Raw genomic sequence first — 15,429 nt, 5'->3', positions numbered from 1 at the left:
GGACATTCAAATCAACTTATGGTGGACAGAGGACTTTTGAAATAATATCAGCTACAGTGAAGCTGAGTTCTATGGGACAGCTGCAGGGTAAAGAAGAGACAACATGTGATCAAAACTGCACATGAAGTAAAGAAATGTGGAGACATTTAAGGTAATAGTGTGAATTTATTACAGATATCCATTTCAACTGTGGAATGCATGACTTGCTGGGCTGGTGCATTGTCATGATATAAACACACAATAGCAGCGTTAGGTTGAAGTGATGCTACCTGCCTGTAGCATCACTTTTGATGTTGATATGGTTGCTCCATAGTAATTCTCAGTATTTAACTTACTGAAGGTTTTAAAAGTTTTGAAATAATAATGAGGAATCAGCATGAAGAATAGAAATCTCTATATATGAAACCATTATTTATTTAACAAATTACACAACAGAACAGTTTCAACTATATGCTTAGCTTTAATAAAAGAACTGAGCACTTTATCATTTCGTTACAGTATAAAATCTAAAAGACAATTTCTTTTCAGTCAAAAGTCAAAATTTTCATGTTTGCATAAGATCAATTTTATGACTAACAAAATCATTTCTTGAAAACATATACACACAGAGTAGGAAATGCACTTTGTGTCTTATTTAGTTTGTTTCTTTTGGTTGGCTAAATGTTACAAACACCGTCCCTTCCTCCCTTGCATTGCTTGGTGCTCTGTCTTCAAAAGGGGGACCAGCTCTTCGAATTAATGGGGATGTCATGACTTCATACCTGGCTGGACTCCCATTTACTTCAAACAGTGCAGATGATTTATTGTCAGACTGTTTGGTGACAAATGTTGAAGTCACAGAAGAGACAAATACATTGCCAAAGCCATCAGTCTCTTCATATGTTTCACTGACAGTCTTTGTGCCAATTATTCCTGCAGGTTGCTCCGGAACAGTTTTTACCTCAAGAACGCTGACCTTGCGCTGTGCAGGATTGTGAGTTTTGGAGGACTTGGCATCAGTAGATTCCTGTCCCAGACCGCTATATGCATCATGGCAGCTTTGAGGGTTACCTTCTGTTTTTGGTTTAAATGTTGACATCGGTGACCTTAGTTGTTCGGCAGGCCTTCTAGCAGCTGAGTGAATGGAGATAAATGACGGGGAAGACTGCGAAGAGGACTGTCTGATGAGCGGCTTTGTGCGTATTTGTCTGGGCGCTTCCTGTTTAGGACTTGAATCCGAAACTGTTTGCATATTCTCATCAGATACCTCTTTAATTGGACCTGATTTGGCCTTGCTTGACACAATGCTTATTTTCCTGATGTTGTTGGCAGGCTGAAAGTTTTGTTCAGATTTCAAAGATTCATCAAAGAGTCCTGACAACCCTGCGATGTCAGCCTCAGATTTCAGATTGGAGACGGAGTACAAAGCCTTTTTAATTGCCTCTTCAATGTCAAGAAGTTTTGCTAAAGTTTGTTCCTTCAGACTCATTATTTCCTTGCTTGCCTTTTCCAGATCTTCGAATGCAGTCTCAACAGATGAGATGCTTTCGAGATCATCATCCTCTGTCTCTACTTCAACTTTCTTTTTCTCCATTTTACTTTCCTTTGCATTTCTTTTTGTTGTAACCATCCAAGCGGGGACATCATCATATAATATTTTCAAGGAGCTAACATCTGTACTGCTGGTCTCTCCTTCTATCTCTCGCACCTGAGACAGGATTCCTTTGAGTTCCTCTCGTTTTCTCATATTTTCAAAGATTTCCATTGCTGCTTTCACATTTCCTTTCATGATCTCTTCCTTGTGGACAGAAAGTCTTTGTCGTCTTTCATCATCTGTCTCCTTTACTTTCTTTTCTCTTAAAACAACTTTATCCTCAGATTTGAGTTGCTTTTCACTGATCTGTGATGTTTGCTGTGTGTCATCAGTTTTGTGTTCCTTTTTTGGATATAATTGCTGTTGTTCATCAGTAGTTTTGTTGGTTTGTTTATTCTCACTCACATTATCTCTTATTACTTTTACCTTCTTGGACAACAAAGGGGTTCTTTTGTCCAGAGTCTCACTTCCAATTCTTTCAAAATTCTGTAGAGTAGCCTGCAAGTTCTTGTTTATTTCACATTGACCATCTGCATAATTCTTCCTGCACATTGGTATCTCTTCAATTGCATTGATTTTCTGTATTATTTTTTTCTCCATTTCCACATCAGTGCTATTTGACATCATTACTTGGCAGTCAGATTTGCTTTCTGTAAGTTCTGTTTTCTTTGTCCTTTTAATTTCCTGAGCCCTTGAGTCCATTGATGGACAGTCTGTTGTCAGATTTGGGTCTTGAGCTGATTCATCAACACAGTTTTGGTGGTATGTTTCATGCAAGGCCTCTTCACTTATTTTGCCATTTGTTGTAGCTTCTTGTAGTTCATCTGCAGAGAGCGCTGGAAGCTGTTTGCTTTGTTGCGGAGGAATCACTGCACTTTTTCTCTGGCCTCTAACTGGGAAACCGACTTTGGTAGCAGGAGTTGGAAAAATATTTCGTTCCTCTGCAACTACAGATTTTGTCCATTGTGGCTTTGGCGATAAGGCTGGCTTCTGCCTCTGTGGTTTCTCACTTGTCTTTTGAGGAAGTGGAGGTGGAGTTAAACTCTCAGAGGTGGAGGATATTAAATTTCCATTTGCTACAGGATTGGATGCTGAATTCTGTGTTGTAATGGATGGTTGTCCTTCACAGGTTACTGAAATTGAAGGAGACAATTTTGTGTCAGATGGAGGCATAGACACCACAACACACTGCTTGTGAACAGTCTTGCTCCTCCCTGAACAAGTCCTTCCTGAATTTCTGTATATCATTGCAGCTTTATAGTCTCCTTTGGATACATTTACACTAGACTTCTCAAGAGATTGCAAAGCCAATTGGACATTACCTCTTACAATATCTTCTTTATCTAAGAGCCTCTGCTCTGCTGCTGCATTCTGCAGAGACTGAATAGCTGCCTTCACATCTCCTCTGGTAACGTCTGGCTCATGTTCTGTTGTCTGACCATTATACTCACAACTTACAAAAAGTGGCAGTGATCCTGGTGTACAATTACTAACTATATCTGCACTTTGTTGACATGCCTCAAAGGAAACATGGCATTCTTGATGTTTCTCTGCATCACTGACCTTTGGAAAAGTCTCAATTTGCTGGCACCCAGAGGAAGACGAACATGTAGATTGCATCATTGCTGAGGAGCTTCCCTCTTCTGCTGTGACATTCAGGTTGTATATTTTTCCAGGGACAATGACTTCACGTTCCACATGCATGCTCTGCTGCTTAGCCATTTCGAGGGACTTTTTAGCTGCTTTCACATCCCCTGATATAATGACTTCTTTTTGAGATTGGCTTCCTTCTATTTCAGGACCTTGAGCTGACAAATCCATATCATAGATAGTTCCAGGTATAAGGATCTCCCGCTCCACACACATGCTCTGTTGCTTTGCACGTTCTAATGACTGCATTGTTGCCTTTATGTCCCCAGCCACAATGTCCTCTTTTTCTACCATGATAGGTGGCTGCACGGCAAGTTGTTGCTTTGCTGATAAGACATCACCAGGGATTATTTGTTCCTTTGGAACACAGTGGTCAACACTGAAAGAGTGCTCAGAAGAAAAAACTTTTTTGGTGTTCTTTACATCCCCTGGCAAAACATCAGAAATGGTTCGCTCAACCTGCTCTTTTTGCTGACAGAGACTTCTCTTTGCTCCCTTCACATCCCCTTGAACTATATCAATGTGCTCCTCAGCCAGAAGGCTGTGATCAACTTCATCTCCTAATGCCTCATTATGAAGACTTCTCAGATAGTGCAGATCTCCTTTCTCAATGCAGCTTTTGTACAAATTGACATTTCCCTTTTCATTTTCATCGACTATACACGATGCTGCAGTCCTCTGACTATTAGCAGTAGCTAACAGATTACTGATCGTAGACTTCACATCTCCCTTCTCTCTGACATGACTCTCAGTCTTGGTTTCATAATTGCAGATGAGTGAATAAACAGACATCTGAGCCTGTCCCTCTGTAGTCTCTTGCATTATGATTCCTCTCTTCAAAGCCTTATCTTGAACAAGCAGATCATCAATCATCTGGACAATGTTTTGTATTCTCTGATCCCTCTCAAGGTTAGTAGCTATTGACTGGTATACTGGAAGTTCTACTACTGTGGTGTTCACTTTGCCCTTCTCCACTTCTCTAAGGAGACTAACTTGTGGCTTTAGGGTTGGTTTGAGTAAGAGTTGTAACATGATGTTTCTGGCGTTACCCTCAACAGCCTCCTCCTTCTGGATTTGTACACCTTTGCCACCTTCAAGGAGATACTTTGCCATGTTAACATTTCTACTCTCATTTGCTTCTATTATGATGCCACTTGAATGAACAAAAGTCATTTGATACAGATAGAAAAGGGTGTCAGCGACACTGCTGGCAGTGATTTTGTCCAGTGGAGTGGTCTCAAAGAGCCAGGTAGTGCACTTCACATCAACTTTTGGTATTTCTTCCTCAGTACCTTGCACTGAGGCATCCTCAGACTCCTTGATTTTGTCCAGTGGCTGTGATTCAAACAGCCAAGTGCAGCGTTTGACATCTCCTTTCTGGCTGTCTTCTCTGTGGACTGTGTTTACCGGGCCTTGCTCTTCAGGTTCCCCTTTCAGACTGTCAATGTTTTGATTCTCAAAGAGCCAGGTGGAGGTCCTCACATCACCATGCTGGACATCAGTGACACTAACCATTCGCACAAACTTGTCACGGGACTGCTCAGATTCAAATATCTGTTTATTGAGCTGCACATTACTACACCCTAGGTCTTCAGTGACCCTTAGAGAGGTCTCATCTCGGCTGGTAAAGGAGTCCAGAGGTTGTGTCTCAAACTTCCATCTTGCTGATTTGACATCTCCTTTCTTCACATCTTCTTGGGTGACAGCTCGGATGACATAAACTTCATTCTCTGCCTTGATGGTATCAAGGGGTTTTGTCTCAAACATCCACCTTGCTCCTCTTACATCACCACTCATTATCTCTTCTTTTTTCACCGTTGTAACTTCATGAAACTGACCCTCTTTGTCTCTGATGGCATACAGTGGCAGGGACTCAAACATCATTGTGCTTGACTTTACATCAACATTGCTCACCGGCTGTTCATCACAGACTGACCTCTGCTCAAGGGACTGGTTTTGGATTGTGTCCAGCGAAGATGTTTCAAATACAAACTTTTTGTTCCGGACATCACCACTCTCTGCACCACTGACTCTCTGAATGTTTGCATCGTTGTTGTCCTTATTGATAAGATTCATGGGACAGTTCTCAAACATCCAAGTAAATGTATGTACTGAACCCTTTTCAATGTGTTCATCTTGGTTCTGTTTATCAGATGTTGTTGTCACCATTTCTGATCCTATTTCATCAAGTGACTGGGATTCAAAAAGTTCTTTCACTCGTGAGACATCTCCAGACTGAAAGTTGACCAGACTCACACATTTTACGTTGTGTTCAGAAGTTGCATCCTTTTTGATTCTGTCCAAGGTTTCTGTTTCAAAAAGATGTCTAACTGTTTGAACACCGATCTCTGATTTGACAAGATCCTGTATGGTGCTGCATAGCTTCAAACTGTACTCTTCGCCATCTTTGATGCTGTCCAGAGGCTGTGATTCAAAAAGCCAAGTAATGGACTTGACATTGGTATTGTCAATGGCTTCTTTTTCATTTACTTTTTCTGGTTTGTCATACAAGATGTCCATTGGTTGTGTCTCAAATAACCATTTACAGGCCTTAACATCACCTTTATGAGGCTTTTCTTCTACAGAGATATTATGCTCTGTCTGGTTGAACTTGGAATGGATCCCATCTATTGTCTGAGTTTCAAAAAGCCACTTTGCCATCTTGACATCACCCATTTTATCCTCCTGTCTTGTGATGCCTTTGATTACCTCAACATTTGCTTTTCCCTCTGCAAGCTCATCTAAAGGTTTGGTCTCGAACATCCACTTATAGTTTTGAACCCTCCCTTTAATTAATTCTTCCCGGCTAACAGTGGTGACCTTATGAAGGTTTCCAGAGCTGTCCTTTATTGCGTATAAAGGGGTTGCCTCAAACATTGCTTTGTTATCTTTTACATTCCCTGCTGCAATAGCTTTTTCCTTTTCAATCTCCTCATCGGAATGAGCAATTTTGCTCAGAGGAATTGTTTCAAAAAGGTGCTTGAAACCCTTGACATCACCCTTTTCAATCTCTTGTTGCTTGAATGAGGTGTTTGTTTGAATACCACTGCTTTCAAAAATTAATTTTTTGCCTTTTACTTCTCCTTGTTCATCAGCTGAGAGGGTAATTTTCTCCAAACCCCCTACTTCATAGCTATCATTAAGGGTCTCCATGGGTTGAGTTTCAAATAGCCACAAAGTAGTTTTGACATCTCCACCAAAGATTTCTTCCTTTTTCAAAGACTTTTCTGCAGAGTCTTCTTTTAGTGATGCTAGGGGTTGCATCTCGAAGTGCTTCTTCTTGCTGATGACATTGGCTTCTCTTGCACATTCAGCCACTGTTCCTTCAAATTTATCCACTCCCACAACCTCTTGTATTGTGTCAAATGACTGAGTTTCAAACATCCACCTCTTTTGGTCAACTCCTCCTTGGTGCCCCTCTTCCAGGGATATCCCCCGAATTATTTTCACCCCATCAGTTCCCTTATTAATCAGGTCCAAAGGCTGGGTTTCAAAAAGCCAACGGGCAGTGTTGATGTTGCTGCTGTTGATCTCCTCTCTGCAGATGGATTTAATCTCATGGATATTGCCGCTGTTGTCCGTGATAGCACAGCAGGGTTCTGCCTGGAAGAGTTTTATAGTCTTCTTGATGTCTCCTTTCTGCTCCTGAAGCTCAGATCTCAGTTTGAGGAAACTATGGTCTTCTATGGAGTTGCAGCGCCCCAAGTCACTTAGTGGTTTAGACTCAAAAAGCTGCAGAGTCCCTCTCACATCTCCTGGCTGGATGGGTTCTTTCAGCACTGCTTCAACCAGTTCATCTTCTTCTCCTTGTAATTGATTTAAAGAATCTAAGGGCTGGGTCTCAAAGAGCCACATAGATGTTCTCACATCCCCTTTGACCGAAGTCTGTCTTTTAGCAGACATTTGTTTGGTGCTGTCTATATGCTCAAACATAGAAGAGGCGCCTTTGACATCTCCAAATTTCAGCTCCTCATCATACAGCAGCTGCTTGGTTGCATGAGGATCCCCAATATTGTCCAGTGTCCAGTTCTCAAAGATCCACTTCATGGACTGCACTTCACCCTGATAAGCTGCATCCACTACCTGAGTGTTTTCTGACTGCACCGCCTTCATTATCTCATCATCAACGACATCATCAAGACTTGCCCGTAGGTCTGGGTGAATGTGTTTAAAGAGTCTCTTCAGCTCACTCTTCTGCCGTTGCTGGTAGAATGTGGAGAAGGTTTCTTTAGGAGGAGGAACAGGGAGGCTACTTGATTCTGAAGGCCCTTCATAGTCAAGGGGTCTAGGTGGCACAGGAGGAGGTGGAGGGGGAGGCAGGTCATCTTCATCGTGAGATGATTGTGAAACAGTGATTTTCCTGGCTGCTTCATCCATCTTTAAATGAAAGACAGATGGGAGTAATATTGTTAGGTGTCATTCAAAATCAAAAACATTAGCTAAGATATGTGCAGATATTAGAATGACATGCATTTTAAAGCCATACTTTACCTTTCTCTATGCTTGCTTGATTTATTTTCGCAAACCATCCTCTGCCACACCAGGATTAACAAAATGCTTCACAGCTGTTAGTAAGCAAACATCACATAGAAACCTAGTCTATACTGTAAGTGCAGTTAGTTATATTAATAATTACACTTCTGCCTCTTTTTTCTCTAAAGAAACATGTAAAAATATGAACCTGTATTAAACCAGCAGTAACTTATTTTTTGGCCACATTTTATAAGATTTTTTATTTATTAGATAGATAGATAGATAGATAGATAGATAGATAGATAGATAGATAGATAGATAGATAGATAGATAGATACTTTATTGATCCTGAGGAAAATTCGAGTTTGTTTCTTCATTTACAAAATGCTAATTTATGTTCACCAAATGTTGAGCTGAGTCGACCTTCATAGCAGGTGATCTGTAAGTTTGTACCACCAATGGCACCTTTCATATACTCACAGTCAAGTTCAACTGTGTCTTTGGTTATACCAGCATAATAAAAGATCAGTTACACAGCACACATATTAAGAGCATCCGCACGCTGTGGTAAAATATGAGAAGAAAACTATACATTACCTTCCTATTTTTAGTCTTTGTTCCTGGAGTACCAATGAATTCCTGTTGAACAACAGACAAATAAAGGGTGATTTAGATCAGTTGAACATCATTGTTCAGCATTGCACATGCACTAGAAGTTATTATTTAATTAAATTAAATTAATATTTAATTGTAGTAGTATTTACTGTAATTATAGCAGTATTTATTGTAAAATGTTGAGTTGCTCCAACTGTTGCAGAGCGTAGTGGTCATTCCCTGCTGAAGCCCCTGACCTCAGAGAATAGGGAGGAATGAGAGGAATTTCAGGAACTCACTGGCTGTTCTGAGCCTCCGGTGGAGTCGATAGGGGCTGCTCTTGAAAGATACAGAACTGATCTGTCTCTCACTGAGCAGGAAGTAGATATCCCGTCTCTGGTTTGTCTTTTTGAGGTGCCCCCTTTAGTCACTGGTGAGCTATATTTGTCATCTGCAACAGAAAAGACAAAATTATACGAATATCAGATCTATCTGAAATATTTATAAAATTTGATAACAATAAAATAAAAAGTAACAGAAAATAAGACAACAGTAACTCAAATAAAGTAACATTTTGATGGTTGAAGTACTTGTAAAAGTTGGACACAGATGGATCCTAAAATAAGTAAGGCAGAGTGTGCCTAATGTCAGCAACAAGTTAACTGATAACACTGAGGGTGTGTGTGTGTGTGTGTGTGTGTGTGTATTTATAGTTATGTTCATAGTCTGTGTTTTTATAGTGATATTGGAAACTTTGTTATCACTGCTCCTTGTTAACTTGTGGAAACTATTTATAGCACACACACAGCATATGCCATCCTAACAGGGATTTTGCTTGAAAGACTGTATCCCCATGTGATTTATTGTGCTAAAGACAATGAATGTGACAAACATGTCAGTTTTACGAAGACTTTGATCATAGTAGCTGACAAAACAAACAGGCCCACACAGCCTGTCTGCCACCTCGGACCCTCACCAAACCACATGCAGCAGCTGCTATCTCAGCTGGAGTGACACGGATTGTTGTTTCCACATTGTTTGCGTGAGCTCTCTGCCATTCAACCATCAACACCTGACCAAAGGAATGTGACTGCCTGCCCCCATGAAAAACATAGAAATGATCTCGGTTGGCATTATTTCACCTGAAGTTCAACAATAATACAGCTTGTTGATCGATTAAAAAATTAAATGACCTTAGTAGGTATCAGTTAAAAACAGCAGGTGAAGTTACCAGTGTGGTAGATGTTGATAAATTCAGGAAATATTTCAAAATCAACAACATTGTCAACAATATGGCTAGTGGGCCACAGCCCAGTGTGTTGCCATCCAGCTGTAAATAATGGCCAGATTTGAACACACCTCCCCTTTTCACACACTAAGCCCTCACAGCACAAAAGGATGGACAAGCAAGCTGGCGCCTCTCACGAGCCTGGACTTAAAGCATTTTCATAGATGGGTGAGCACACAGAATGAGGCAACTGAGTGCCATGCATGTCCTGTTGAAGTCCTCATCCACTAAACTGAGAGGTCAACTTTTTCGTTTAACATCACCCAAACACTCACACACTCTGGTATCAATAGGTGGTCAAATATTAATTTGTAAATGAGGTTGATGAATCAGACTCAAACGTATTAAGCTTCACTGACTTTGATACCTTCCTCGATGATTCCCACACAGCACATTTTCTTTGATCTGGGTTGATTCTTCAGGAATGAAGAGGAGCTATTAGGGGCACAGTAATGTGGGGCGTTTTGGGCCACTGGCAGCTGTACAAATGGTGCTGAAATGCAGTTGGTATTTGTTCTACACCACCACCACCTTCATCACCTTCAGCTGTCGGCGATTGTAGCCACATTCACAGACTGTAATGAAAACCAGCATTCCAGAAGTCTGCTCATTCTGGATGGCCTCAAATCATAACACAACTGTGTGCTACACCAGTCAATACAAGCTATGACTGATGATCCATATTGATTTTAGGACAGATATGATGGTCCTCATTTCATAGTTCATCATGATGTTTTTGATGATAGAAGGATATGTGAAGCTAATGATTGGGTGGTCCTGTTGTCTGACCTCCCATTCCAGACATCTCTATGGATATGCGGCTGAAAATTGATAGCCACTTGAGATTTAACAAAGATGCCAATAGTCACAGCACTTTGTGCTTTCTTTAGCTCTGTCATCATCACAACAACATTGGCATAGATAAGAGGAAAATGAAAAGCAATCAGATCAGCATAGCTTCCTGTACGTAGTCTGTAATTTATTAACTTATTGTAGCCTTTTCTTTCTCAGTGACATATTATTGAGACCATATTAAACTTTAACTTTAATATTTTTGCTGAGACATAAGTAAAAGCATCCACTCCACTATGCAGCCATTCTACTTCCTCACAGACTGAAATCACACCCTAAAGAATACAAGTATTGTTGTATATAACAGCTTCAGTCTGTACAGTGGTACTTTTTTACATTCGCTACACATTTGCATCAGTCTCCGCCATTTCAACAAAGTTAATACTCACTAAGATACCGTCCAGCGTTATTCTCTGTCACTTCCCTGTATCTCTTCGCCTGTGATGTGTGATACAGCCTGTCTCCTCTCTCAGTGCTCCTCTCAGTGACTGAACTCTTTCTAGTCCTGTGGTCTCGGTGACAGCTGATTTTTATCAGAGTCCTCTACCCCACTGGAAGAGTTTGACTATTTTGGGAGAATGGGCTGGCGGCTGCTGCTAGTTGGCTGAGTCAATCACCTCTCTTACTCGCTGAGGGACTGGGGCACTCCTCCACCTCCCATTCCCATCCCTACATTGTCACCAGCTATAACGGACACTGGGTGGGACCTGCAGTATGTGTGTCAGTGGGTGTTTGGTGGGCAACATAATAAAAAACTTCTCCCGAAGGTCCTCTTTTGTTGAAATAGTACACTGAAGGCTGCTAAGGTGACTGGATCTTGTTAGTATTGTTGCATACACTCTAGATTGTGCCAATAGACCATGACATGAAGTAGAAGTCTAATATTGGGCTGAAGTTTTAAAATATTTTCAGTACAAAAGTATACTATGATTTCCATTCATAATCCTCACTGATAATGTCCAATGTTTCTTACTCACACTAGACACATCACAGGGTCAAAGCGTCAACTACATACGTAGAGGGGTATGACTCAGAAGGCCAAAGTCTGTGTCAAGGTCAGAGCCATCAGCGACAGCCTCATTCCTATCTTAAACATGTGTGCCGAATGCATAGTTATGCATTTACACCACTATATCCTTGTCTTTATTTAGCTGTTTCCTTGCAACTCCCAGGGCCAAAGGATTCAGAGGTCAGTGCTTACCAACTCCATCAGGACTGTCATTTTGACACTTTAAATCCCAGAGACCTTGATCCTGACATTTTAACTCTTTAGTAAATCTAGATTAAGTTTATATGCTGGTTGTGTGGGACAATGTTTTTGACAGACTAAATGTCTCAGCCTAAATAAATGTTTTAAAGAAAGAGCAGGAAAACAAACATTACTTGCTCAAATATCATGACAGTCGTCTTCGTTTTAAAAGTCCTAAAGTGACACCAACTGATTGTGAACAGTGGCACCAAAATATAACAGTGATCTCATGCCTTTGAGGGAACCAATCCAATCCCATCTACCCTATCAGATATCAGTGACAATAAACATGAAATCCAGCACCATTGCTCACCATGTGAGTGTCTGGACACTCTGTCGTAAGACTCTGGGAGCCCATTCACGGCCTTTCCTCCTTCCAACTGGGCAGCTTTCTGTGGGTAAACAACATACAGGTTCTGAAGACAATTACAGCACACTCTTTTTGCTTGCTCTGTTTGGAAAAATTGCCTGCAAAGAGGAACTTAAATGAATAAATTGACACTTAGTGAAGTAAATTTATGTGCTTTCATTCAGAGAGTTAGATGAGAAAATCAATCATATCCATCCTCTAAATATTAAGATACAACCAGAAGGCTGTTAGCATAGCTTAGCATAAAGAAACAGCTCGCCTTGCACTGTCCACTTTTTAAAATTCTGCCTGCTACATTATCTGAGAGAGGTCAAATGAATTGCCAAAAATAATTAACTTTTCCTTCAAAAATATGTGTGACATCAGGGTGGCTACAGCTTTCATTAGAACATGTGTTTTTCATCTGTTTTGTGTTTCTTTCTGAATCCTCTAGTGTCCAGCATTTGTTGTTCATGTGTAATGACTGGATCTATATAATACATTATATATATATATATATATATATATATATATATGCTTGTGTATATATGTGCTTGGGACCTGGCCTGTTGGGTGTGCGAACACTTAATCCCTCTCACTTAATGCATGCAAACATCTGGATGAGCATTATGTTAGGTAATGATGTTAATATTATGACTGATTTGTCATTCCTGGGTTTCTTGGTGGCTTTGACTGCAGGATAGAACCAAGGATGCATATAGGAAACGCAATCAGTGTAGTTAAATTGGTGTTTATGTCATGCTGATTCATGCTTACTTAAGTTACACACCTGAATGGTTGTACCCTTTAGATGAGTGCTGTGACCTCTCCAGTCCTGCAGAGGGCAGTCTCTCCCTGTCTTACTACCAGCCGCAGCTGCTAAGTTCAGCCGAGGGTTGCTGTTGAAGCCTTGCTGCAGGGTGGCCTTGGACTCAAACAGGGCACACAGAGCTTTGGTGCCTGTAGGCTCCTTCTGAGGCAAGAAGTCCATGGAGCGACTCCTGGACAGATTTGAACTTCCTCCAGATCCCTTGAGGGCCACATTATCCCTGCTCTCCAGCCTTCTCCATCGACCATCCACACAGTTTTCTGACACCTGAAAGTAGCACTTGATTTTTATGTATTATGTTTTATATTACATTTTGAATGGTGTTGTCATGTTTATCTCTGATGATAAAAAGAATGGAATAAGATGCATTACCTGGAGTTTATGCTCTACTTTTTCAGTACTTCTCAGGTCCGCACAGCTTTGGTAACTGTATGAACAAAGTTATTGACAAATTTAATCACAATGACCCTCGTGATTTAAATCCAGGAATCGACTGGTAAAAGTGAAAGCAAACAGAAGAGGACTGCTCTGGGTGTTATCTTATCACAGCACTGAATGCTGCATGTGTATTTGAATGTACACACACTGTATATTGTGCAGAACTTACTGTCGCACCAGCTGAGAGACAGATTTCCTGTCCCAGCGGGTGGAAGCTGGCATGACCCATGACCTCTCCTGAACCCCAGAGAGACTCTTGAGTGACTGGGTCCTCCTCAGGCCAAATGCCTCCATAGAAATCCCTCGAACAGCAGCTAAAATAAGGAAATGTTACAGTAATTACACTATTATTATTCAGCATCTTGTGTGTTAATGCTTATAAATGATTTGCAACAGAAATTCCTACCTTACTTAATAGTGAACATGTTTCTGTTGACTGATGATAGAGAACAGAAAAGATAAGATCTGTATATCTCCGGTCTCCACTCAGTGTTTTGACTAGAATTCAGTCATACAGCTGAGGCTTAACTTTATGTGAGTTATTATATAACAGACTGTCACACTGACAGTCATATGACTCTTTTAATGGTGAACTTGGAACTCAGATTCAGACAGCTAACCCACATTTACTTCTCATTTGCTCACTTCTGTGACTGCAGTTGTACAGTCAATATATTATTATTTTGTGGCTTAACGACATGCTTTACTCCAAGCAAGAGTTAGAAGATCTAAATTTTGAACAGTGACATTTATTTTTGAAAGTATAGTCTATAAACACACACACAGTTTAAGAGCTCAGTAAACTCCAAAGCACGACACAGTACAGTATTGTCATTGCAACTGAGGTTATGCTGCTTTATCTGCAAAATCGAAATATTATTTAGACCCATACCTGAAGAGAAGGAAGAAGCAGGAGTCACTTGTGCATCTCTGTCTTTGTGTTAGACTAGTGGTTCAGGAGCACTAGGAGCACAAGACAGCAATTTCTAGAGGCCAAAGTCCTTTGACACCTTGTGATTCGATGCTTCCGGATATGAAATTTGCCACCATATCATAACCTGCTGAATTTTCCCTGACAGATCATTGGAATCCAAGATGTGTTTTTTCCAAGCAGATCAAAAAGTTATCATTAATCTCTCACTCTCTATAAATCCATGAAATTACTTCATTTTATTATTTAAATACTACTGACTGTGATTGCAGTGTAATGCATTAAAAAAAAAAAACACTGTGAAACCAGAGAGCAGACCTGTCTGTACTATGACAGCTGCTCCCATCAGTTGTCAGTGGTGAAATGCCTGGCATAGCACCTCTGTTACTGTATCTTGAGCCAAAACTCAGAGCTGCGGCATTTTATATCCACCTCAGATGCTTATCATAACCATTTTCATACTGCAGCAGACACAGCACACTGCAGCACACACAAACCATTATTCCTTATTGTAAACAGATGATAAGTTGTTAAGTTGCTACTTCCTGAGATTCTGCCAGTAAAGGACACATCCAGAGCACAGAAAAAGCTGATGCTGCGTGTAACTCTATGTAGTGCTCTATCCTGTTGATGATTACATCAGCAGTCTGCTGGTGCTCAGAGGGTGGAGTTATAATTGTTCCAAACTGATGGCATGTGAATTATACACACCAGTAAACCACAGAGAACATTATTTTACTGTTCTTTGACACAGGCAACATAAAGTAATAATTAACAGTCTTAAAGAATCACTTATTTTACATTTCACAATGCATTTATTACACTCTGAGTACCCTCAAACTGTGATAATGTGGCCAATGTGTTGTCTCAAAACGCTGGCGCAGCACTCTTAATTGTTAATTATGGTTAGTTTGCTCTGGAGCCCTCACTCTGATGGATGGCCTTTTGGTTTGTTATTCAAAGTGTTTAGTAGTGTGGTTACAGATCACAACACCCTTCATCTAACCCCCCCGATGGTGACCTTCAAAATGCAGAAACGCAATTTGTCTTTTCCTGGCTTACGTTTCAGATGATTGTACATAAATGAAGACACTATTCTGAATATTATTTGCAATTTATATTCCATTTTAACTTTCCTTTTCATTGACATGGAAGGTGTTATTGCATGGATAAAGAACGTATTTTGGTTTTACTTTCTTGCGA

At 40.5% G+C, this 15,429-nt stretch overlaps 1 protein-coding gene across 5 annotated transcripts; it reads right to left on the bottom strand.

Moving 5' to 3' along the window:
- Positions 1–455: 455 nt before the first annotated feature.
- On the bottom strand, positions 456–14,450 carry xirp1 (xin actin binding repeat containing 1). Of its 5 annotated transcripts, XM_046408376.1 has the most exons (9): positions 14,188–14,450; positions 13,702–13,731; positions 13,465–13,609; positions 13,230–13,284; positions 12,819–13,124; positions 11,993–12,071; positions 8,590–8,741; positions 8,294–8,338; positions 456–7,600 (listed from the first exon to the last, which is right to left on the bottom strand). In XM_046408376.1, exons 3-9 carry the CDS (start codon positions 13,587–13,589, stop codon positions 635–637), a joined length of 7,728 nt encoding a protein of 2,575 aa, XP_046264332.1. In that variant the 5' UTR covers positions 13,590–13,609; positions 13,702–13,731; positions 14,188–14,450; the 3' UTR covers positions 456–634. The 5 variants fall into 5 exon arrangements, with proteins under 5 accessions (XP_046264332.1, XP_046264330.1, XP_046264331.1 ...); XM_046408374.1 differs by having other exon boundaries at positions 13,702–14,450; XM_046408375.1 differs by lacking the exon at positions 13,702–13,731.
- Positions 14,451–15,429: the final 979 nt, after the last annotated feature.

Source organism: Scatophagus argus, chromosome 13, assembly GCF_020382885.2.
Source record: "Scatophagus argus isolate fScaArg1 chromosome 13, fScaArg1.pri, whole genome shotgun sequence".
NCBI classification, from domain to species: domain Eukaryota; kingdom Metazoa; phylum Chordata; class Actinopteri; family Scatophagidae; genus Scatophagus; species Scatophagus argus.
Note: the sequence above shows the minus strand (reverse complement) of the source record. Positions and strands in the feature narration are given on the sequence as shown.

Coding starts and splice junctions, on each gene's coding strand:
- xirp1 (XM_046408374.1), bottom strand. CDS start 13,589: ATGGAGGCATTTGGCCTGAGGAGGACCCAGTCACTCAAGAGTCTCTCT. Junction 13,285..13,464: donor GTCTCTCAGCTGGTGCGACA/GTAAGTTCTGCA, acceptor TTGTTCATACAG/TTACCAAAGCTGTGCGGACC. Junction 7,601..8,293: donor CAAAGACTAAAAATAGGAAG/GTAATGTATAGT, acceptor TTTCATTTAAAG/ATGGATGAAGCAGCCAGGAA.